The following is a 24750-nucleotide window of genomic DNA, read 5'->3' on the forward strand; positions in this document are numbered from 1 at the left end:
GAATACCCGTCTACTTTAATTGTTGCCTGGTAGAGATCGCTACCTATCGATAAGGCCGATTTTGCTTATTTTATAGTTAAATACACTTTTCAAGTTCTTATTAGCAATAAAGAATTTTTCATTAATTACATTTGATAAAGCTGATAATTATTTTAATACAAAAGTCGCATTGATTCACCATTTTGTCTTATTTATTTATTATTATGTATTACTTTAAACCTTTGTGGTTTTTCCTTAGTTAATACACAACATTTACCTTGTTATTTTTTTTTTTATTCTGAAAAATAAAATATTTACGCACACCCACGGACCTCGGGGATAGGGTCCTGGGTTATGTCGGACTCCCATCATTACATTCGATCTACCATATTCATATAGATTGATCCTCAAACGCACACACGTTTCAAATTAATTCTCCATGTACTATATTCATCAATACATGAAGTTTGGTTAACGATAAGAGATAACAGTCGATATAGATGTGTGTCTGGGTCTAGGCTATTGGCTCAGTCTGATTTATAGTCTCCAATCAGCATCTAGACATCTTCATTTAGTGAGGCCGCTGGGCGGTTTGAGTTAGGCGGTAGACGGCTATGGACTGATAGAAAATGAACATTTTCTCATAACTCGCTCATTAAATCTTTTATACGTTTTCATAGTAACATTACATGATAATTTCGGCATCCTTCATCTAATTTTTTCTATTTTTACAAAAAATTTCTCATTTGCAAAAGCATTTGAATGCTGTAAAACTAAAAATTTAATTTAACAAAGGCCGCGTTCCATCGATACAATATTGTAATCATTGAAATAATGTTTCGTATTGGTTGTGATGGTTCTTAATCATCTCAATAGATGGCGCGGAGTGCCCCTTACACATGGAACCGAAAGAGTAGAAGAAATTCGATTACTGTGGCAGGATCACGGGTGGCCGAGAGGCTAGGCGTTGCTACGGTTAGGCAATGACTCTATTTATGTCTGTCTCTTCCTCGACCCTAATCCACTGAAGCGGTATGGATGAAATTTGGTACAAAGTTAGTTGAGACCGGAAAAAGGCAAGGTTCCTGTGCGCCGGCAAAGTCGCGGGTGTGAAGCTAGTTTGTTAATAACCTCAAATTGTAGAAAAGTCTACATATTACTCTAAGAAGAGCCACTTGCAACTCCTAGTCAAGACTCCTTGAGAAGGATATTGCGTGATGCGAACGGAACCTCGCCATTACCATAAACATCACATTGTCATAGTTTTCGGATAACTTATAAACTTCTTTTGCCGAAATTACGATAACTGCTTTTGTTTGAATGCTATATATTCTTAGATTATATAACAATTTACGGATGTAAGTGCGAAATAAACTCAGAAAACTTACATCTAGATTCAATATAAGCGTATAATTATTGAATGATGCCTAGGACATGTGTACCAATGTATATTTTTACGAAATTTATTGTATACATATTCCCACCATCCTGATATTTCAGCTCCACAGATAAAATAACAGAAAATTTCGTCCATAGAGTTTCCACATCCATTGTCTATGCGAAAAAAATAAAGCCCACCCACGTCACAGATAGCATAGCTGAAGATATCGCAGTACGAGGTAGATCCACAGATTGCGCCTACGCAGGTGCGGATGCAACATTTGCATTACGAATGCCAGTGTCTTGTGCATCGATACGGTCTCTATTTTGTATGTGCGTGAGTTTTTTTGCTCGTATACGTAAAACCTACGCAATTCTTTGTTTCTGCTAATGTTTATAAACCAAGTATTCAACGAATGTAATTTTCTTTTAAATAACGTTGATAGATGTATCAATGTTTAATTTTATATATACAATTCAAACATAAGTGACGTAGCTGCTTAAGACTTATGCAAAAACATAATTATTTTTCTAATGTAGCGAATGTATAATCTGATTAATTGCAACGTTGCTTGACACTTGACAGCTTATAACACGCACTTTTAAGAAATTAACTCGAGTAATGATATTTAACATAAAACTATGATAATAATCGCATTACAAATTATAACGATGAGCGAGGGATATGGAGATAAACAGCCGAGCGCGACACTATGCGTGTTTCGGAATGTGCGTGTCGTGTGATGCGCCGTGTTATTGTGTCAACCACGCGAACGTGACGTGGAGCCAGGCCCGAATTGCGTTCCAATTTTGAAATTTTCTTTTTTTTAATGTTACATTTTCAGCCAGTGAAAAATTTATTTTATTTTTCAAAATACGTGTTTTGTACCAGTTACATTAAAAAGTAATACATATTATATATAGTACTTGTATATAATGTAGTTATAGGGATACTGTTTGTACAGATGAGTAATATGTATATAATATATATATATCAACCACAATACTATCTAAAATGAAATTGAATATGAAATAATATAACACTTTTAAATGTAAGTCGTCGTCGTTAAAACTCAAAAGTATATGATTGCATCCGCATTTTTAATTGCTTATTGACGCAAGCATTTGCAATGTTAATATCATACTAAAATATTTTTAGGTGATTTGGAAATTGGTCCAGTTATATCGGTAATAAACCGGAAAAAATCTAAAATCTATCCATATTATGCATGCAATATACTTAATAATTTAAAAATATCTTGAAAAATTAAGTTAAAAATAAGTTGACATCAATCTGACCTGCGTATAATGTAGCTAGAGATTAAAAATACTAACAGCGTAAAAAATGAACGCTCAACGTTTTTATCAAAGTCGGTAATATACGGATAAAAAATGAAAGCTTTTACGTACTTATGTTAAAATAATTCATGTCGCTAGGGCGTTGACAAAGCGCATTTTACGACATGGGTGTGTGCGTGTCGTACTGATAACAATCAAGCACACACATGTATATGTGGCTAAAATGGAGTAAACTTTGACAAATTAATTTATTATACTTTATGAATATCTTGGCTTAAGGGATGGGTTTTATTTTGCCGGTTATGTAATACGTTGTTTTTCTTCTAATAATTTTTGTATTTATGTGAAAAATGTCTCTTTTGTTTTTTGTTATAAAATTCTCTCCAAAAATTACCACACACACAACATATATTAGGTATCTCTAAGAACACTGTCAGGTAGATAAATGTTTTAAGTGGTCTATCGCAAGGCTCTTAGGTGTCAACACTCCGATCAAATCTCTCGATCTCTCAATTCAAAGACTCGCTCACGACCCTCTTTACCAAAAGGCCAGTATTAACCTTACTATTTTGGACATTATGTTTCTATTTTCTTTAGTTAACAATGAATGTTGTACCTAACATGCATTTTTCTTTACAGGTAAGTACCAGCTGCTTTGGTGAGAATCGTCCGGCATTTCCTTAACGACCACAAATGCGTTTTAAATTCTCAACGGCCAACAACTATTGGCTATTTATCATGAAAACGGCTTATGGCAGTCTTACATTGCCTAAATGATAGTCTCCTCGGAGTAATAGACACGTTAAGAGTTGCCGGTCTTACCTGACTGTAAGTATTGTTAGAGGAATAAAGTCCGAGAGGTATACGTTATTCTATTAGTGACTTAAAACTCAGAATTTCAGTCTTTATGTGTTAGGTTTCACAGTTTTTAAATATGTAAATTGTAACAGTTCATATAAACCTTATTTTTATGTATTTTACTGTTGTATAAATTTTTTCTTACTTGCTTCTCATAGTCCTATATCTGATTATAGAGTGACTGACGCTCTGCAAATAACAAAATGATACCCCACAAAACCTCCCACAGCACGGCAGGTGCGCGGCGAGCCGTCAAATTTTTGCACAAACACACAATGGCTAGTGACACATAAAACACGTATACACGACATTCGAAATAAATCCCCTCATAACAATACAATCGGCCATCGAAAAAGTGCTCAGATACGGTGGTCTTATTGTCATCGATGGCGTATCGCGCCATCTTGGCTTAAACGAATGCCATGTGTCAAAATTTAAAATATTTCAAATAAAGAACGTTTTATGAACGGGGTTTGCGATTTTGGAATAAAGGAACGTTTTGATGTAATGAAAAGCTGGTGAGATACAATTTCATGATTTCTCAAACGTTCATTATTTCATTGAAAATAATATAACTCTTGTATGTGTTTTGCGATTTTATTGATTTGATGTTAATGGATATATTTTCTTTATTTTATCTATTCAACATTGCATCCATCATCAATGTCATTATATTTCGATATAAAATACTTCTAATAAAATATATATGATTATGATATAAATGTCTCTTCTATATTTTTACTATGTAATATGCAATATTGTGTTTGTTTGTTTGAACGCACTAATAGAAGTGCTGGGTTTATTTATATTTTTGTTCAATTTTTCCCTTAATTGAGGAGTTTATATAGGCTTAAATTAAATTATTTTAACATTACGATGTGGGTGATACCTCGCAGCACAGTCAATAGGTAAATAGTACTTGTATATATTTTATAATATCTAAAATTTATTATGTATTTATTTCAGCAATTTTTCTCACACAAAACTCCTTCAATCAGCCCAATAAAGTGACAGTTAAAGGCCTCAAATAAGGTTTTATAACGTTTGTTAACGCAAAACAAGCAATATTTTTCATCAAGTATTGACGGCACATACTCGTTCCCGCTGCATCATAAAGCATGGGCTGAGTTCAAATCGTTTTATTATACAAAACTGACACTAACGCCCTTAAAACCGTACAACGGCCGTGTCTCCAAAACCACCGCTTTTTGCCGCAATAAACCGATATGATATCGATAAAAAAGCATCGATGCCGCGATTCTTGGAACAAATAGTCAATTATCGGGGACAACACTGGGCGACTGCGGAATATCGATTACAAATCAGTCGCATCGATTCATTCGATTCCCGGTAAATTGCACAGCGTTCCCGCGCTGATAGATAACAGTTTTTAGATGTGATTAAATTCTAAATCCAACTAATATTATAAATGCGAAAATTTGTAAGGATGTGTGTGTGTGTGTTTGTTGCTTTTCACGCAAAAACTACTGAACCGATTGCAATGAAATTTGGTACGTAGACAGCTGGACAATTGGAATAACATAAAGGCTACTTTTTATCCCGATATTCCTTAACTTACGCGGGTGAAACCGCGAGGCGCAGCTAGTTCTTAATAAATTATATCGTCTGCAGTTATTTGGCACAATAAATTATTCTCGAATAGGTAATTTGCTTGTGCGTTATCAATATGAATATTTTAAGACAGCGTTGCAACCGGTTTCCGGAGTGCAGAGACAAAATTCTGCTGATTATGAAGTCAGAAACATGTCCAGTAAGGGGTTAGGGCTGTGGCCCTTGACCTTGTATTGTCCCCTGGATATGTTTGACTTTCTAACTGCATGGGCGTATCTTTCTCCGAGGAAAATAGCAAAAACAGAGCTATGGCGAAATATACAATAGGCTTAACTTAAAATTTCATGGAATTACAATTATTATTGTGTATTACATTTATTAATTCATATGTACAGAGGTACGTTATCATTTTAGTATTTTTCTGTGAAAAAATTTGTTACATAAGGAAAAATATTTAAATTACATTTTCCAAAATATTTGATCCAAAACTGTGCAATCTATTAGTGCTTGCTTAATATATAACCAACAAATGGCGGGAAAATCGCTACACATCGTTACGTAAATAATTAATTTAGAAACATAACACACGATATTATAATTTGCACGGCAATATTACGAGGTTAATGAGAGCGTGGATACCGAAGCATTGTTTACAGATGCGATCTGCTTTTATCTGTGGTATTTTTGTTCTGTGCCGTGTTTTCACTTATCTGTATTCGAATAGGGCCAATTGTTTTCGCCGTTTTCGTCATCTTGCATTGTCTGTGGCCGGTGTTGATATCGATACCGGATTCGAGATTTGAAGATAATCGTTTTCGGTATAATAACGGTTGTTGGCGGGAGCTTGTTAATAAACTGTATTGTTATATTAATTGAAACGGTGCGAGATATTTGTAATTGGACATTGCAATGGAGAATAACAAAAAAGATGTACAGCTAAACGTAACACAACGTGTTTTATTGGAATTATTAATGGATTTCTTTCGTTGAATTTGTTTACGCACATGAAGTAATATGATATTTTAAAAATACTTCAATTAACTATACAATATTTGACTGTGGTATATTATACATCTATAAAAAATATACATTAGTGTAATTAATGGACGTTCATTTATTAATCCTAACTTCTGCTACATTGAAATATAGTCCGCAACGTGAAATAATTCCAAATATTTATTTAATACTCTTAAACACAATCCTCGCCGCAAACGGCCTATCAACAGGCGTACTGTAACCTGTACTCGCTATAGGCAATCATTTTAGTATAAAATCGTATTTATTGTAGATGCGGCGGATAATAAGTAGGATGAATAACGCACGAAGCAAATTAGGCCCCGATCACATGATACGTCCGCGCCGCGCGTCAAACCCGCCGCGGGCTGTAACGAACCGCGTATTGTATGCAAAACCCGGCCAAAAATGGTATTTTTAATAGTTTTATGATCATGAGCGATGGTATTAGCATTTCGCATAACTGAAATTGATTTGGTTGTGTTTTATTTGATTAGATGTTACTTATGTGTGGAAGGATGAGGAATATTATTACGGAGTAATAAAAATATTTTTCTATAAACGATTCAGTATATTTTATGAGCAGTTAATTGTTATTTTGTAATTGAAGCCATACTCAAACTGAATTTGAGTAAAAGTATTATTTTATTATCACATATCTTCGCGTCGGTGTATTAAAAAATAACAAAAACTTTAATAAATGGTATATTTATACACTTCTCAACTGAAATATAAAACAACGTTAAAAAATAGCCTATTTGCGTATTTTTACTTTCCGCGATCGCCTATTAAAGTCCATTGTAATGCCGATCGCCTACCCTGATCCGCCGGCCGCATCAAGATAATATCCTCCTTACCCCATTGCTACTAAACACACAATCCCGTGTACCGATACAGCATTTATGACTTTCTGTCATCGGCGTCAAAATTCATCCGTGTAACCGCCCGGCTCGCTCCAGACGAGATTACACTTTCAATATATTGTGTAAGCGCTATTTTTCTTTGTGCCCGCGTCGGGAGATAGGACGTTTTAATAATAGATCCGTGGCGCTATCGGGATCACCTTAATGATTCCTCGATGTCGGATAGCCATTGTGTTGGATGTAAATTTGTAGCCGTCGGCGCGGGTAATGATGTGAGAACAAACTAAGATGCCGATAGCTGCGATCGAGATCGCTCCGTGTGTTCTGCTCTTTATATTTTGAGCTTTTTTCGAATTGATTTTGACTTTAAGAGAATCTGAAAATGTTTTATCATTTATATATTTAGACGGACTGATAGTAAATACGGCATTATATCCCACAACTTGGATGTGAATATGAGTATATATAATCTTAGTACGTTATATACAGAAGTTGGGTGTAAATGTTTTGTAATTGACAGTACGTTACGCCACTACGAGACACCATGAAAAATTCTCAAAGAAATAGCGTAAATAAACAGCGTATAAAATACAAATAACCAAAAACATAATTAAAATTATTAACTACCTTTAAAGAAACGTAGACGAGATGCAATATCGTTTCCCGCCAAATCAACTGTCAAATTGACAAAAGCTGGTGAGTTCAGCACACAGTGCAGACTTAATTAGCATATATTAAAATATTTATCGCGTTAATAGTGCTTAGCTATTTTGCTATCTCCACGATCGCCATTTGCTTTCTTGTAATGGAAAAAATATGTTCATTCAGGTCGAAGACAATAAAACTAAACAATATATTATCCGTGCATTATGCCACTATTCATTTTTATACTATGTAAATTGAAAAAAATTATGCGAAATCGAATAATAATGCAAATCAATATTCGAAAGAACTCTTTATCCAGCAAAATGGTACAAAATTATAATACAAAAATACGATAAAACTACGTTACGTATTATATAGCTTGTGTTTTTTACAATATTCGGCTATCATGCAACAGCAAAACCTTTACGTTTTATAAAATGACATCAGCAAAGCGTTTCAAAATGGCCGCCACTAAACACCATCATTAGCGTTATCGCACTATTTTGTGGAATAGACAAAATTTCAGTCTTTCAGTAATATAATGGGCGTCATGCAAAGGATATTTTGAGGGTAAGCGGTAAATAAATGTAGAACAAAGGGGATGAAAAACGACACAAGTCATTTTGGCGGGAACATTTTATGAATACGAGTAGTGACTAGTGATGTACGTAATCAATGTTAATTACTTATATTTAAATACATATAAGCTTAATTCGTCTTATTTGTTTATTAACACAATATTATTTGTAGCCCGCTTCGCTTTACGCTGCTACATTGAACACAGCACATAAAATATCATGTACATATTCGAAACTTGAGAGTTGAGTCCATCTTATGAATTCCACAATTGACTGTCACTCGAACATTAAATAGGAATTCACAATTAAGACTCTTAACTCTTAACTGCGACAGCGTGGCATGACATCATTATCGCGTGGAATCGATTCTTTTTTTATATCGAGTATAATCGAAATCGAGCGTGGCGCCGCCGGCCGATCAGTTTTATCGTTCTATTATCGAAGACTAATGCACTGAGCGAGATAACACGGACATAAGAGCGGGGGCAGATAAAGTCAGTGTGGCCATGTTAAAAATAGTTTACACGCATACTTGTCTATGGTAGGGTTGCAATCTTTAATATTTATGAGATGCTGAATAATTTTGTCTGTCGATTAGCCGGTCATTATAATAGATATAAATAATACCTCCCGATATGGATACCGGTAAATGGACCTCTTATCGAATTGATTTATCATATTTGCAACCTTCATCTGGAAAAAAAAAATTATAACGTAACTCTGATATGTTAATAGTATGTTATCGCAATTTCGATGTCTTGCTGTAATTTAAATAAATTTTCAAATTATTCAAACGTCATACATTAAAACTAAATTCAGGTAAATAACGATATAAATTTATAGTGTTGTGTGGCGTAACCCTGGTTACATATTTTAAAAATCGAATTCCACCCACAAATTCTTTTTACTTATCGACAGCCGAAAGGAATACGTCTTCCTTACTTAAATAGTCATTACGAACTCTTTCCTTTGGCGTTTATCGAGCGCGGCCGGCTCCGAAGAGATGGCAATAATAAAAATTATCTATACAAATGGGCTCGGATTACTCGACGACATAAATTCGGCTCTTGCCCAATGAGCGCTGGCTGGTGGGAGATAAAGGGTCAACGGATTTTAGAGCATCTTTTTTGCTAGTCTTTCCGATTGGTTCTACCACATCAGTCAATTAGTGCTCTTATCGATTGGGCGAAGATCATAGACGGGCTTTTATGACTCAAATGGACCCTGATAATACGTTAGGATTTAATTTATAGGTTTCCATGTCTATTTTTATGACGATTGATTAATCAAATTTAAGTATACATCTATACAACCCTCTTTTTTTAATCGATACTCTCATAATTTTTTGTAATATTTCAATAGAGCTTAACATGCATTATTTTAACCGCAAAAAATGACAATTGAAAACTGGTAATGACCATTTCAAATGATAATAATAACATTAAGAAACATATCGGAAAAATGCTGCTCCGTAATCTCTTTCAAATGCTAAAGACCGTGTCAGGGAATAGAGAAATATTTTAAAGTCCAATCCGTTTAAAAAACGTTAAAAAAACCGGCAACCGGCGAGGCTGGTATCGGGCGCTTACCGAGACACCGCAGCAGAGTTATTCGACAAAAATGCTAATTTTCAAATCTCGAACTCTCGCCCGCCCGCCACAATCGGAACGACTTGAATTTTTTTACGATTCGATGTTTATCCGCCGGTCGCGGCGCAACACTAATTTCTCATTCCATCTCTTCCTTTTGTCATTATTTGTACAAAATTTGCCGCCAATTTTATTACGGAATTATAGAAATGTAAGAATAAAAAAATATTTATAAAATAGTTACGTCAATCAACATATAAAAATGATTTTAAATACTATTATTTTTACATTATTATAGCATAGACTTTGCAGTAAGCAACCCAAATCTGATAGAATTGCGTGAAAATAAACTTTAACATCTAACTAAAAAAAAATCAAGGAATAATATTATTTTTTATTATGATTGAAATGGTAATATATTAAATATAATACAGATTTAAGATTCTAATAAAACAACAATAAGTATTTAATTACCTCTATTCCACCACTCGTAGACATTTCTCTGCATCTTATAAATTCGATTATAATGAACTTTATAAATAATCGATTAAAATCATGTCCGATCGCCATCGATTTTCTTTAATTATACAAATTATCGAAGGAACAGCTATCAACGCCATCTTCTGGCAACACTGCAATTTCCCGCGATAACGTCCAGCTGATGATTAAAATCGAATTTATTAAAATATAAATACTTACCTGGCAACTGCAAAAACCTCGCTACATCGTTCAGGAATGCGTGTATATTTTTTGTGAATAACTAATATTAAATGCGTGTGGAAATGACAGATAGTAAGCGTCAATAAAAAGTGTATAAACGACATAACATAATTGTAATAAATAATGTATCTTCTTAAAGTTTTCTGTCTCTGTAGAACAGAGAAGATCGTTAGATACACACATTAATGTTTAATAGCGTAAATATATAAATATGGCAGCAAAAATAAATATTTGCGCATCCTACAGTGACTGAATATTCATTACTTTCGAACCATAAGGAATGCTATTTTTATTGCATTTCAACGTTCCAAAGCTACAATTCCAAAACTGTTTTAAATTTAAATTACGGTGCATAGACAAAGCAAACGACTATTCTTTTTTACATAATAAATACTGGCCATTACAAGCGGTTTATTGCCAGCCATTCCCATTTTGTATTGAAGAAAAAATCGGGCGCATTAGATCGAAGCTCGATCCATCACTAGCTTGTTAACACGATCACAACTCGACTTTTTTTCACTAGTGTTGTTCTGTCTATCGATGTCAGTAGTAATTGGTATGGGAGTAGCCGTCGGACGCGATGTTTGAAGGCGAACAGAGTTAATTATTTTCGTCCAAAGATACTATCGTATCGAGATAGTGTTGTAACAAATAGATTGTATTGACGCGATAGTGGCGTTCTAATATCGATGTAAGCTTGTTGCTTGTCCTTTTATGTGATGTAAATGTGTGTTTTATTTAATTGAAGTTTTTACATTTCATATATTGATTTGTATTAAACTTATAGCAACAATAATATATATAATGTGGCCGGGTTATGTTATTACATGTAAGATTTAAACCATAATATTTTTTGTCTACAATATAATATTTCCACAAATGCATAAACCCCACATCAATTATTTTATTATTTTTAATCATTAAGCGTTATCGTTTTATTAATTACATGGTAACCCACATAGCCTAGTAAACCCTTTAACAAACGAGTGTATTATCAGCTTCTAGAATCTCTACGACCTCTATGATTGATGTAGAATGCAAGTTAATATTCATAAGGTGTTGCCACATGTAATTTGTAACGATGTGTGAATTTTTTGATGTGGCAACCTGCAATGCTTTGACAGTTGTGTATTTTGATTGCTTATCTGTGGCAAACGTATTGAAAACTTCAAAAGGTCTTTGCTTAACTCGAAAATATCGGTGTAGCGATATTTCATTGGTTTTTTTTTCATTTAACCACATAATCATCATAGAAAAACAAAATGGAAAAATTTGGCACAGACGATCCACGATTATATTTCTTAGTTATAAAGTTATTAATGACTTGGCTTAAACAAAAACTAGCCTACACAAGCTTTCGCATATCCATAATTCAACCGTCTCGTGCATCGTTGTAAAATTTCTTTAACTCCGTTGTAATTAAAACAAAAAATTGTTCTACACATGTGTGACCGTATCGAGATTTGGATTTTTAAATGAAATAACAGTTTTACTTTGTGTGACCTACATGAAAATATAATATTTTTCTAGAAATAATAAAAACTTAACCTATTTAAGTTTCAATATAACCTGCAGGATTTCTTGAATTTTTATTCATGTATTTTTGACTTTTTCTTCTTTATCCAGAAAAAATGCATAACTACCAACTAAGTAAAAATAAACAGATGGATGGTTATTACTCTTTCAAGCAAAAACAGCTTATCGTATCTGTATGAAATTTGTAGATAGATTATAGTCTGGATTAGCACATTGACTCCTTTTTACCCATATACAACTAGTATATTACATTTATTTAACATTTGATTGAAAAAAACACAATTAAGTTGTTAGAACAAACATTAAGTAACTAACACGCACGTTAAACGTACACCCTCGTTAGCAATATAAAAAGCTCATTTAATAATCACTAAACACAACAAATCTAACGTATTTATTCAATAACTCGCCCACTCCTAAAATAATCAATTGCAATCATTTCGAATAACATTAAAACAAGCATCGAACAATAAGATACTATCGGTGCGGTTTCAGGTAATCATAAAATCAGCGCCAAACGGAATAAGTAATGACGTATGCATTTCCCAGTCGCCTATCGGAGATCTTTTGCGGAACACTATCGCGCTTCGAGAAAATTCGAAGCGAATCACGCATTGAATACGATAATGGTTGGCTGATGTCAGGCAGTAAGAGCGCGAAGTTTTTTTGGGGGACGCTACAACGGTTCAGATCACCTGACGGTAAGTGATCGGCGTCTTCACTATTTCAACCAGCGACACTGTGAGTGTATTACCTATATATAGGAACTAGCTGCGCCCCGCGGTTTCACCCGCGTAAGTCGTTATCCCTTAGCAATATCGGGATAAAAAGTTGCCTTTATGTTATTCTAGGTGTCCAGCTGTCTACGTGACAAATTTCATTGCAATCGTTTTTGCGTGAAAGAGCAACAAACACACACATCCTTACAAACTTTCGCATTTATAATATTAGTAGGATGTCCTGTCTTCTTAAAGTTCCCTAGAAACTTGGAAGTCTACACTAATATTATAAAGGGGAAACTTTTGTATCTTTGTATGTTTGTAACGTTTTCACGCAAATACCATCGGCCGATTTCAAAAATTATTTCACCATTAGAAAGCTGTAACTGCACTGAGTGATATGGGCTATATGTGTACCACGGGCGAAGTCGAAGCGGAAAGATCGTCTTCTTCAAGGTATCTTTCATAGTTCGAGTTGTCTATCTCGTTCCAGTAGACTCTCGACTTAAGATGTGGTTCTTTTGAATAAAATGATTTAACCAGAGTTTGTTGTGAGTGTTAGGTCTATTTTCATGAAGTCCTGAGGTATTAGGGAGAATTTGTTTTATAACTTGACCAGAAGTTTTTGTCAGACATTGGACATTTGCGATGACGTTTTTGTTCGCTCTTGTAGCTGTCGAAGATGCTAGCAAGTCTGTGAATAATAGCTATAAATCTACGATGTCTATGCCATCTCTTTCCCTTTCCCACCAGAGTCCAAAGTTCTGGACTATCCATCTCTTCCCAATGGGACCCCAAACTGCGATTTCAATTTTGGAAATACCCAAGACCACAATCGATATTTTAATATTCAATCTATACGATCATATAATTAAATCGAGATCGATACGATTGGGCGCGGGATTCCGTCACGTTTCGCGTCACGACGCCCACTTTTGACGCCTCCAGCGGCGCGTACGCAACTTTATCATTTATCGGTATCGTCTATTGATGGTGCAATCGCTTTCGTAGAATGTGCACGGAGTTTCTAAGTCGATGTTAAGAACTTCAGAATTAATATACGTATTGTAACGATAGGAAAATCTAAAGAAAATTGTGTTGTTTCTCGTCAGTGAGTGTACGAACTCAAGATAGTGCCCTAATAATCATTTTATCTTCATTTCTTAGTGAACCGGAACGCTTGCTATTTTGTGTAGATAATTAATTCCCAGGAACAGAACTTACTACGCTAATTACAGATTTCGTTCGTGGAATTTCGCTAGGGTCTTTTAGACAGTCGATGGTCCTGTCATTACGCAAACTGATGGAAAAAACAGATCGCTTTGAGTTAGAATGTACACTTGTTTATGCATTAATACCATTAGATGACAATCCATTGAGATACAAAACAATTGTAGCGTGCACACCCATAATCATCATCAGCCCATATATGTTCCCACTGCTGGTACACAGGCCTACTATGAGGGTTTAAGCCATAATCTACCACGCCAAGTGCGAGTTGGCAGATGTCACATGTCGTCACACATGACTCTCACACATGCCGGTTTCTTCACGATGTTTTACTTCACCGTTTCGGGCAGTGGTGATATTATTTGCAGATAAATTGAAAAATCAATTCATTTCCTGCACGCTCGCCTGGTCTCGAACCCCGACTTCTCGATTACCCGATTTTAAAGTCCGAGATCCTCACCACTGAGCCACCACTACCCCTACCCATACGTGTAAGATTATTCCCATATTCTCATATCGCTAACATAACTCAACAATTGTTTTAAAACATTAATGATTATTAAAACTTACGTTTCATTTAAAACACAGAGCAGGTTGCAATCGACGTCGCAATTATAATATTAATTCACCATTGACGTGGTGTTATGAGGTCGCATGTGAGGGGGTACTGGGATCGCGTTTTGCATAGATTTAAAAAAGCGATTGCTATGTAAATATCGAGAGTGCAGTGCCGTGTTTTGTCCCTGACTTATGGGGAAAGACGCTAATCAAAATTAGACGTGAACATAGATTCGAAGTGCTTTAGTAACGTATGGCCAAAAATATATACAATATGTAAATAAAATAAAAAATGAGCTTGAATCGGTGCGCCAATTATTGTAGGATTGTGTTGAACGTATTTTTGAAGTTGTCCAAATATCCTATCCTACTTCCTACTATCCTACTAATATTATAAATGCTAATGTTTGTAAGGATGTGCGTGTGTTTGTTGCTCTTTCACGCAATAACCTATACATAATATCCAAGCAATAATAATATCCTCAAACTCCTTATCAAATCCCAGGTGCCATACACACAACAGAGCACGCACACAACCACAAAACAAGATATCACCTTATAGTAACGTGCTGTACATGTAATTTGATGTACTTGTATGCATTATCACGACATCAAGATTTATAGAGGACGCGCAAGGAAAGCCTTATCTAGCTACGGGTGACGTTTTTGCCCTCAACGCGAACGCGAATTTCTTACTGTGACACGTTTTTTTGCTTATAAAATATAGGTTATATGAGTGTGGTTTGTTTTAAATTGCTTGGATTAATATACGCTGTTAAATTTTAAAGTGATTAGCTTTGTTTATATAGGCTTTTCACAGGCTATCGAATTTATATAATTGATGTGAATTGGCTTAGCTATTGCATATTAAGTCAAATTTATTAGATGATAATTATTATTAATATGACTGTATAAGATAATTTAATTAATTATTATTGTTTTTACACGCTTTTTATTAGCTTCACCTGTATGTTTGTTTGTAACCGACATCTTTGGGCGCGATTTTGACCCACTTTAAACGGCCAGATTTCGTTCAAACTTTGTAGATTTATTGAGGACCGATGAAAATACACTAATTTGATAACATTATTCCAGTTTTCAATTTGCAAAATGTGATTTTTGTCAAAGCGTGTTTTTTAGTTTTTTTAAACTATTATATTTCATTATTTTGTAACGAAACAGCCCTAGAAATGTGTAAAAAATAAAAAAAGTAAGAATGAAACAGCTATCTACAGGAACTTATAAAGTAAATAATATTTAAAGTATATAAAAACGTACTTTAAATATATATTACATAAATATATATTACATAAATATATATTACATAAAAATAAAGACGTTCTCACACGTTTACTTTAAAAGAAAATAACGATAAAAATAATGATTTATGGGAAACATAAACAATCCTCACTTCCTTGAAAGAAGTAAACCAGAAACAAAAAGGCGCTATTCATTGGCTTTATTGCTATAAATTACGAACACAATTTTGACAACTTGTATAATATGTACAGAGCGTGAAACGAAATCAACTCATCCCGTCACCTTTTCCTCAAGTACACGAAAGCTTACACCTCGAATCAGCAAGTGCAATCGTCAGTAGCAACAGCTGTGTATCGATATGTAAATGTCGGTTCGTGACGCACGATGTCCTGTCGTTCAAGATCACCGCGCACAGATACAACATGTTTCCACAGATAAAAAACTGTGTATAGCTGGCCGTGGAGAAATTAAAAACGCGAAATTTTTAATAATTGTCAAAAGATAAGCGTGGGATACGTCGATATCTCGCTTGTGCATGGCTTAAGGCGCACAATATTATTATTGATACACAAAGATAATGTTTTTTATTTAACGTACAGCTATTTTTAATTTTACCCATTTCACTGCGGATCTCGAATAACTATGATATTAACGTATTTATACGTTAAACAAATTATTGTTTCATCCTTGTAAATTCGAATTATTGTTCGAGATAATACCGCAGCCATCCATAGCCTGTTGACATTTAAAACAACTGTCATCAGTGGCGGGAAAACAACATCGAAAAGATAGAAGATGTAAAGTTCAACGATCTAGTCACAACAATTATTCATGTCAAATTGAACGAAACAAAACATTACCCTGTTCGGGTGTTTAATCATATGTATGAGCATATAAAATCACAGGTAGTGGTATCAGATATCGAATAAACTAGGTGATCGGTCACCCCCGTCACAGATCTATATCAAGTCGATTGTGACCGTCTCGATGCACGACTATTTTAATTGGAGCCTGATCTTCCATCTGATAAATATAAGGACAAGATGGCGGCTTTGTTTTTTTTTTCTGTTATGTAGGCACGTGTTCAGTTGTCGGCTTGGTTATAGAATTTTGAATGGCACTTTAATAGCGCTTGTGGCGTGTTTGGACATTCGATGTTTGAATGGTAAATGCTCTCAACAATATAACTTTTGTATTTTTTCTTGCACCTTTGTGTTAGCAATGTTTATGGTCATGTTTTGGACAGTTTAACAAATAAGTAAGATTTATTGTGCTTTGGTTACATAAATACAAACCGAGAATATTATCAAATAAGCTTTTAGACTAAGATATCGCGTCTAGTCTTTGCGCTCTAGTCAAAGCAGCACCATGCGGGCACATGACGTTGCGATTAAAATAATTATTTGCATGTCTGCCCTCATATAAAGGGCTTTTAGCCACTATATTTGACATGTTTATAAGACAAAAGGGCACTGATGAATATCATTTAACGAATCGACATTCTGTCCGCGAGCGTTGCTTAAACGACACCGAGTCACGCCATCTATCTGATTGAACATTCAACCTCTCCGAACAATCGCAACTTATAACTTATTTAGCGAAAAACGGGAGCTCGAACGCAACTAACGAACGGCGATAAACTCGCGTTCGCTATGACGCCGACATTAAACCGTCAGATAAAGCAAGCATTAGCCAGACCAATCAGGTGTCACCGCTGCATCGTAACGGCCAATCGAAACGAACCGCTCCTAGGATAGCGTGACCCGAATGCAATCCGATTCAAGTGGTATTCGTTACCGCGAGATGGCGGTCTGCGCGCGCGCCAATCGTCGCGTCCATCTCGCTGTCGTGCCCATATAATGATCTTCACAGGGGCAGGAGAATGAAGTTGAGCCTCTCATTAATTGGCGTTTTGAGTTGAGATCGTTGTGCGAAAGATAGGTTAATTCCTCGCTCAGTCGAGATCGTTGTCGCTCAAAAAGGAAGGTGAGCGAACGTTTTCTGGAAATCAGATCCAATTACAACAGGGTCCGTTAACTTTTTGTTGTTTTGCTACTGTTCGAGGGCAGACTCACGCGCGATGTTGATGGACGAGCTACGACGCGACCGGTTCATTGCTTATTGACAGATCGACCCCTTGATTTCACCCGTTCACGGGTATCCTAGTAGAACGTTACTTGCATTTCTTGAAAACTCCGCACCCCACCCACGCGGTGAAATTTACATACCGCGAGCACGTCTCAATTAGGAGCGCTAATGTATGCCTCGACCGAAGCCTGATCTGACTGACGTCGACAGATAGCGAGCGAAACGTGACGAGTGACGACTATCGCGAGAAAACCACTGCCAACTTAGCATCGCTCCGCTATTAACAACACTAATAGGAGGCGATATTGTAGATTTGTTTTTATTTGTATGTACGTACCACTCTGAATTCCATTTACTTATCTACATGTGTGATTAATAGTGCGTTTATTCCTTGCAGGTGAGGACGAGGAATGGGGAAACGAGAACGAGGCGATGCCGGGAGAACCTCGCACGCCCAGTTCGGAAGGCGAGCGAGTCGCTTCCAGTGGAAGAGCGTCTCCAGTTTCGGAGGGATCTGCTTCCTCTCCTCCACGCCTACGCCTTAATACAAGCCTAGCTACCGACCCAGCGCTCGCTCCCCAAGCGACGACACTTAAACATGAACCACCATCTCCCTCCCCACCGCCACCACCCACGCAGCAAGCAAGAGACTACATAGCTCTGACGGCAGCAACCTTCCCAGGTCTATTCCCGGCGGCGGCTGCCACGCCCCCAGGCTACACTTGTAAACCATGTGGTATAAGATATTCTTCCTTGAGTACTCTTCAAGCCCATCAGGAACATTACTGTTCTAAAAGAAGATCGAAAACAGATAATAATGATTCTTCTAGTGAACAAGCCACTGAGGAATCCAGTGAAGCAAAGGCAGCACGGCCGGTAGGCAAACAATATGCATGTACATATTGTTCATATAGTGCTGACAAAAAAGTTAGTTTGAACCGACACATGAGGATGCATTCATCATCACCTGTCAGCAGTGGTACACCAGTACCAACGCCTACCTCAAACGGCGAGGCAACAGAAGGCTCACCAGCACAGGATAGATATTGCGTAGACTGTGACATACATTTTAGTTCTGTCAAAACATTCAGAGCACATAAAGCACATTACTGTAATACGAGACAAGTCGTGAAGCAAGCATTAGCGGCTGCTAGAGCGGGATCAGTTACTTCAGGGTCTGCACCACCCTCACCAGGGACGACTCCACCAGCCCAAAGCCAATATGCCCTTGCACTACCTACTAACCCAATTCTAATTGTTCCATATTCATTATTACGAAGTGCAAGCACTTTACCTGGAACTACATTGCCAGATCCAGATACTCCTTGTTTCTTATTACCAAATGGAACATTTCAACCAATCAATAGAGCGTTACCAAATCTCAACGCAGACGGGAAAGAAGCTGAAGTCCTTAAATCTGCAAACAGGCCCCGAGAGCCACCCAGAGATGCTGGTACTCCTTTAGATCTGAGTGTTCGCCGCACACCTGAATCAGTAACTACTGATGAACATGAAAAAGAGAATAGATTACGTTCAGCTACACCGGAGCAGATTGTATGCGCTCCTTCATTACCCGGCTCTCCTGCTACACCCTCTCCTTCGAGACGATCTTCATCACCCAGTGGAGAAAGCTCACCCAAGAGAAGACGGAGAAATTCAAGAGATCCTACACCGAAACCTCCAAGTGTTCCTTCACCGCCCGAAGACAAGTTTCCAGCTGTAGTACCTCCGCCAATAATACCACCAGCTTTAGCTTTGAGACTTGCCACAGAACTGCCCGTAACGGTAGCGTCGCCTCAAGTACTAGTCAAACAAGGTGTGTCAAAATGCAAAGAGTGCAATATCGTATTTTGCCAATATGAGAACTACCGTATACACAAAAGGCATTACTGTTCAGCTGGTGGTGGAGAAGATAGAGTGAGTCCAGCTCCACCAGAACCTGGCCCGCCACCACAATACCGCCAGCTTATCTGCCTCGCTTGTGGTATCCACTTCAGCTCCTTGGACAATTTGACTACGCACCAATCCTATTATTGCACCAAGAGAGAAACGAGGTCTCCTCGAAGTTTACCTGAAGTGCCGAGACCAACGTCCGGATCTGAGGGTGGCTGGAAATGCCCGTGCTGTGAGGTCGTGTCACCCACTGCGGCTGCTGCTCAGCGGCACATGGAAGCTCATGCTGGAGTTAAGGCCTTTCGCTGCACAATATGCCGGTACAGAGGAAACACGCTCCGAGGAATGCGCACTCACATACGAATGCACTTCCGGGAGAAACCTGCTGATTTACAGGTTGGTATTAATTCTTGTATGTTATTAAAATACTTATTTATATTCTTAAATCTATCTATTCGTGTTACGCTCTAAAAAATTATAAAATAGGGAAACTAAGTATTGGAGAGTAAAAATCTGCGTTAGTTTAAAAGTATATCTTTTATTATTTTCCAAACTGACATCTGTAATCATATTTTCTGTCCCAACATAAACTCAATTATAAATCAAATTTCAGGAGGAGAGTTTCATCTCATGCGTGCTCGAAGATGACAATCGGGAGACCACTTCCCCCAGCCCAGCTGTTGGTGAGAGGGTGCACCGCTGCGGCAGCTGCGCCTACACCTCCACTTACCGCGGCAACGTGGTCCGACACGCTCGACTCGTCCACGCCACTGAAGACCCCGAGCCCGAAGAAACGTCCCCCATACCCTCCGCCGACATCAAGAAGGAACCAGAACTCGACGAAGACACGCCGAATTACTGTAAATCCTGTAACATACCCTTCAAATACGTCAACACATACAAGGCGCACAAACAATTCTATTGCACCGCGGCAAACCAAGACGCAACAGCCAACAACAACGTTCCCGCGCGTGTCAAGGACGCCCCCGTCGTTTGAATTGCCATATTTAAAAATTATGTCATAGATAACAAATTCTAATACTTCCATTCACGTTTACTGTTTTTAAACTATAATGTATATTATTTGTAATAGATATAACGTTTTAAATCTCCAATCTGACATTTATCTGTATCTTGGTTAAAATCACTTAACATATTGGCGTGAGGAATAAATCTGCTTCGCTTGTTTAACAATTATCATATCATAAATATGAAAATATTCTCTATTTATGGAATTAATGAATATTATGTGCAATAATAAAATAGTATATCGATTTTGTGCATATCAAAATTGATGATTTTTTCTTTGTGTAGACTGATGGGTGAAATAAAATCTCGGCTAGTGTACATAAAATTTTGTTCAGTAGTAATTGTTTTAATATAAGTAGTTATTGTTAGGAAATTAACCTCTTCATCTAATTAGTATACGTTAATACCAAAATTGTAAATAATTGTAAAGATATTATCGCATTATAACTAAATTTTATTACCATTTGTTCTAAGATTGTTCTTTCTTTGTTGTTAATTTGTTTGATATTTACTCATAAGACTTAGGTATTTAACTCTTTACTTTGCCAAGCAATCAAATGCTCATTCCACGTTTCACCAACCAGTGTTCTTGCTATAATCTTCTGTAATGATATTGCTGATATAATTAGTCCTCTACACTTGAACCAAGTTACGTAAACGATATTTTTATCATATCAATGTTCTGTATGCATGAATTGCGTACTAATTCATAAAATGTTCTTGAAACATATTTCTCTACCGAATCTGAATAAAGCTAAAAGCTTATATTAATTAGATTGTTAAATGTGATACGTATCAGTAGATGGCTAAACGTTAAAATATTACGTATATGCAACCGATATTCAAGTATTTGAAGGCAAAATCATTCACGTTACAAATTAATCTGTTAAGAGCAAGTACCATGTTTTGTCTATGCCAAAGCATCCGCTAGGTTAATCGTAATGCATTTATAGATATCTCACTAATTATAATTGTAGATTAAGTGAATACAAGACTTGTTCCATAAAAATTTTGTGTAATCATTTTGTGCTTGTCTTAAAATGGGAATAAGTCTCAAATATGGCAACATCAGGTTAACTGATCGTGTTTTACAAAATTATGGAGGGTAGAGGTAAGGAGGACCACCTCGTTTGGAGGACCATCTAATTGAAAATCTCGAGTAACAAGAGTTCGATTCTAGTCCGCTAGGGTTTGGGTTAGATTTTGAAAAGGCTAAAAATATGAATCTATTGATTACGGTTTTAAAATATAAAAAGACACGTTAAAAAACATTATTTATCAACGAATTTATTGTGAAAACTCCCTCGCTTTTGCTCCTTTTTTAATCTTTTCAAATTTTGTCGTGTTTTTTAAAAAAATTATACTTCTTGCTACAGCGACAACAACCTGATTGGCTTTTTTGCCTAGAAATAATCCTCCCTACCTTTACCCGTCATATATAGTATATAATTACGACTAAATGAAAATCTACGTGAGGTATACACTGTACGTACTTCTAAATGTACAATAACACTAAAACCTTTGTAATCAATAGCGTCCTGATGAGGCATGCCGTATTCTGTGTATATCTTAAAAATTATCTCGAATATAATTGAAATAAATTTCTGCAATTTTCAATGTTGAAACATCAAACGTACTTCATTGTTCATTACGTTCATAAGTTTATATGATATTCCTAGAAATAATGTCCAATATTAATGCTTGAAAAGCCATTGAATACTATAGACCTCATATAAATTGACTCAATATAGTCATACTGCCTTTATTGAAAAGGTAAATTTAATTTTATTTAACATTGTAGTGATTTTATTGTATTTGAAATAACGTTAAGTATACGTAACTCTCAAGAATACTTATTGTTCTAGGAATATCGTTTAGACATAGATATCACGAAATGTAACGCCATTGTTAGTTATAACGTAAAAGTGATGTAAACTTGCATTGATAGTGTATAAATGCGCCAGACAATAAATTATTATTTATCTGATATTAAACTCGAGTTTTATTTAGTTATAAACCCTTTATATTTAGTAAGCTTCGGTTTTACAGCATTCTAATATGTTCTAATCACTAAATATTATAAATGAGAAAGTTTGTTTGTTTGGATGTCTATCCGTCAATCACGCTGAAGCAACTGAATGGATTTTTTATAAAAATTGGTATACAGACAGAGTAGAGTCATTTTCCGTAGTTCACTTGCACAATGTACTCATGTATTACATCGAAATACGAATTGATGCATTTTGCAGATGACAGTAGTAAATTTTCAAAAATGGAACACAAATATATTGTTTCTTTTATTTATTTTTTAATAGTGACAATTTGGCCATGCTAATACTAATCGAACTGCTTACATGGAATTTGGTTAAAAGACAAAGTAATTTTCTCGGGTGAGGAACCTCTATTGTCATACGGAAAACATGTATATGAAAATAATTAAACGAACCGCTTTCAAATTAACGAATCTAGTCCAAATTTAAAAGCTGGTGCAGCTTTCAAATAAAAGGAATGATGAAGATCGGTTCACTCTGTTAAATGGTATGAGTATAAAAATATAATTACAAAAAAAATACAGTCGAAATGATGACCTACAGCCTTTTTTGAAGTTGTTTGAAAATAAAAATTTCGGTTTTTTAAAGATTAGGTACACAAGAAAAGTGTTCACATAATTAGTAATATTAATACATCACTACATGTCCTGTTTGCAACTACCGAAGAATATAACATCTACAAAAGAAAGTGTTAAGTAGGATTTCTCTGGTTTCAAACTTTATGATACTTACGCCATCTGTTGTCAATTATAGTAATATGTTGCATGCATTGTGCATTTTTTATAAAATAAGCCAGCGAAGTATTCTTCTGCTCGAAATAATTGTTTAATTTATTTGTTATGCATTTAATTGATAAAGGCTGGGATTAATTGTAAATATAAATAAGCAAAATAGTATTAGTAAAAGCTGCAAATGTAATTTTATATTTAACTGAGAGAGTTCCTTAGTCCGTCGATAGACGTCGTGATAATATATGATACTTTACAAGATTAAACTATAGATGTCGTTTGTAGGTTTGTACTTCACGACATTGAAATTTGTTTGTATTTTGATGATTGCTTTACTAGTGAGAGTGCTCTTTCAGTATTCGTCTATACGAATACGAGCAAACATTACGAAAAAAAGATATTTTTTGGACGTCCTGGCCTTTGCCATGGACTACTTGAGAGTGACCCATTATTACATGTATAACTGTTTCTTACAGCGTGACGCTGGTATTACTCACCTAATTGATAATTTAGATGTTATGTGGAACAGAATTTAAATAATGCACTCGTCAGATCAAAGGCCCCAAAACAAAAACTTGTTGCGGTTGACATCCTAAATGTACCGAGCAGTGTAAGCGAATCATCAAATTTTTTGTTAATAATAATAGTCGTCGTCGCATTATTATCAAATACTAGCTGCGCCCCGCAGTTTCACCCGCGTAAGTCCGTATCCCGTAGGAACATCGGAATAAAAAGTTGCCTATATGTTATTCCAGTTGTCCATCTGTCTACGTACCAAATTTCATTGCAATCGGTTTAGTAGTTTTTGCGTGAAAGAGCAACAAACACACACATCCTTACAAATTTTCGCATTTATAATATCAAGTAGGATAGGATTATTCAGATTGTCATGATTTGTTGTAATTTATGGTGTCGTCATTCGATATTCCGCGGGGCGCAGCTAGTAATATATAAAAATGTATGTGATTTTGAAGTCCCCTTGCCGCAAGTGCGCGGGAACCATGCAGATGGTAAACCATCCTAAAGCTTCAATAGACCAGATCTTTCCATCTACATATATCAGCAGTTCTCTGTATGAAATTTCACAAGTTCTTCAAATGAATAGCTAAAACTATAAATTGACAACACCAAAAATGACAGAATCTCGGATATCCTATTTAA

At 35.9% G+C, this 24750-nt stretch overlaps 1 protein-coding gene across 2 annotated transcripts in view; it reads left to right on the plus strand.

Moving 5' to 3' along the window:
* The window catches only part of LOC119840851 (zinc finger protein ush), a 169078-nt gene extending 146274 nt beyond the window's left edge, over positions 1-22804 (plus strand). For both annotated transcript variants that reach the window (XM_038367637.1, XM_038367629.1), the window contains exons 2-3: positions 18286-20177; positions 20395-22804. In XM_038367637.1, coding sequence (XP_038223565.1) covers positions 18286-20177; positions 20395-20778 — 2276 coding nt within the window. In that variant the 3' untranslated portion in view covers positions 20779-22804. The remainder of the gene's footprint in view (positions 1-18285; positions 20178-20394) is intronic.
* The last annotated feature ends 1946 nt before the right edge of the window (positions 22805-24750 follow it).

The sequence above is a fragment of the Zerene cesonia genome, chromosome 1, assembly GCF_012273895.1.
Source record: "Zerene cesonia ecotype Mississippi chromosome 1, Zerene_cesonia_1.1, whole genome shotgun sequence".
Classification (NCBI taxonomy): domain Eukaryota; kingdom Metazoa; phylum Arthropoda; class Insecta; order Lepidoptera; family Pieridae; genus Zerene; species Zerene cesonia.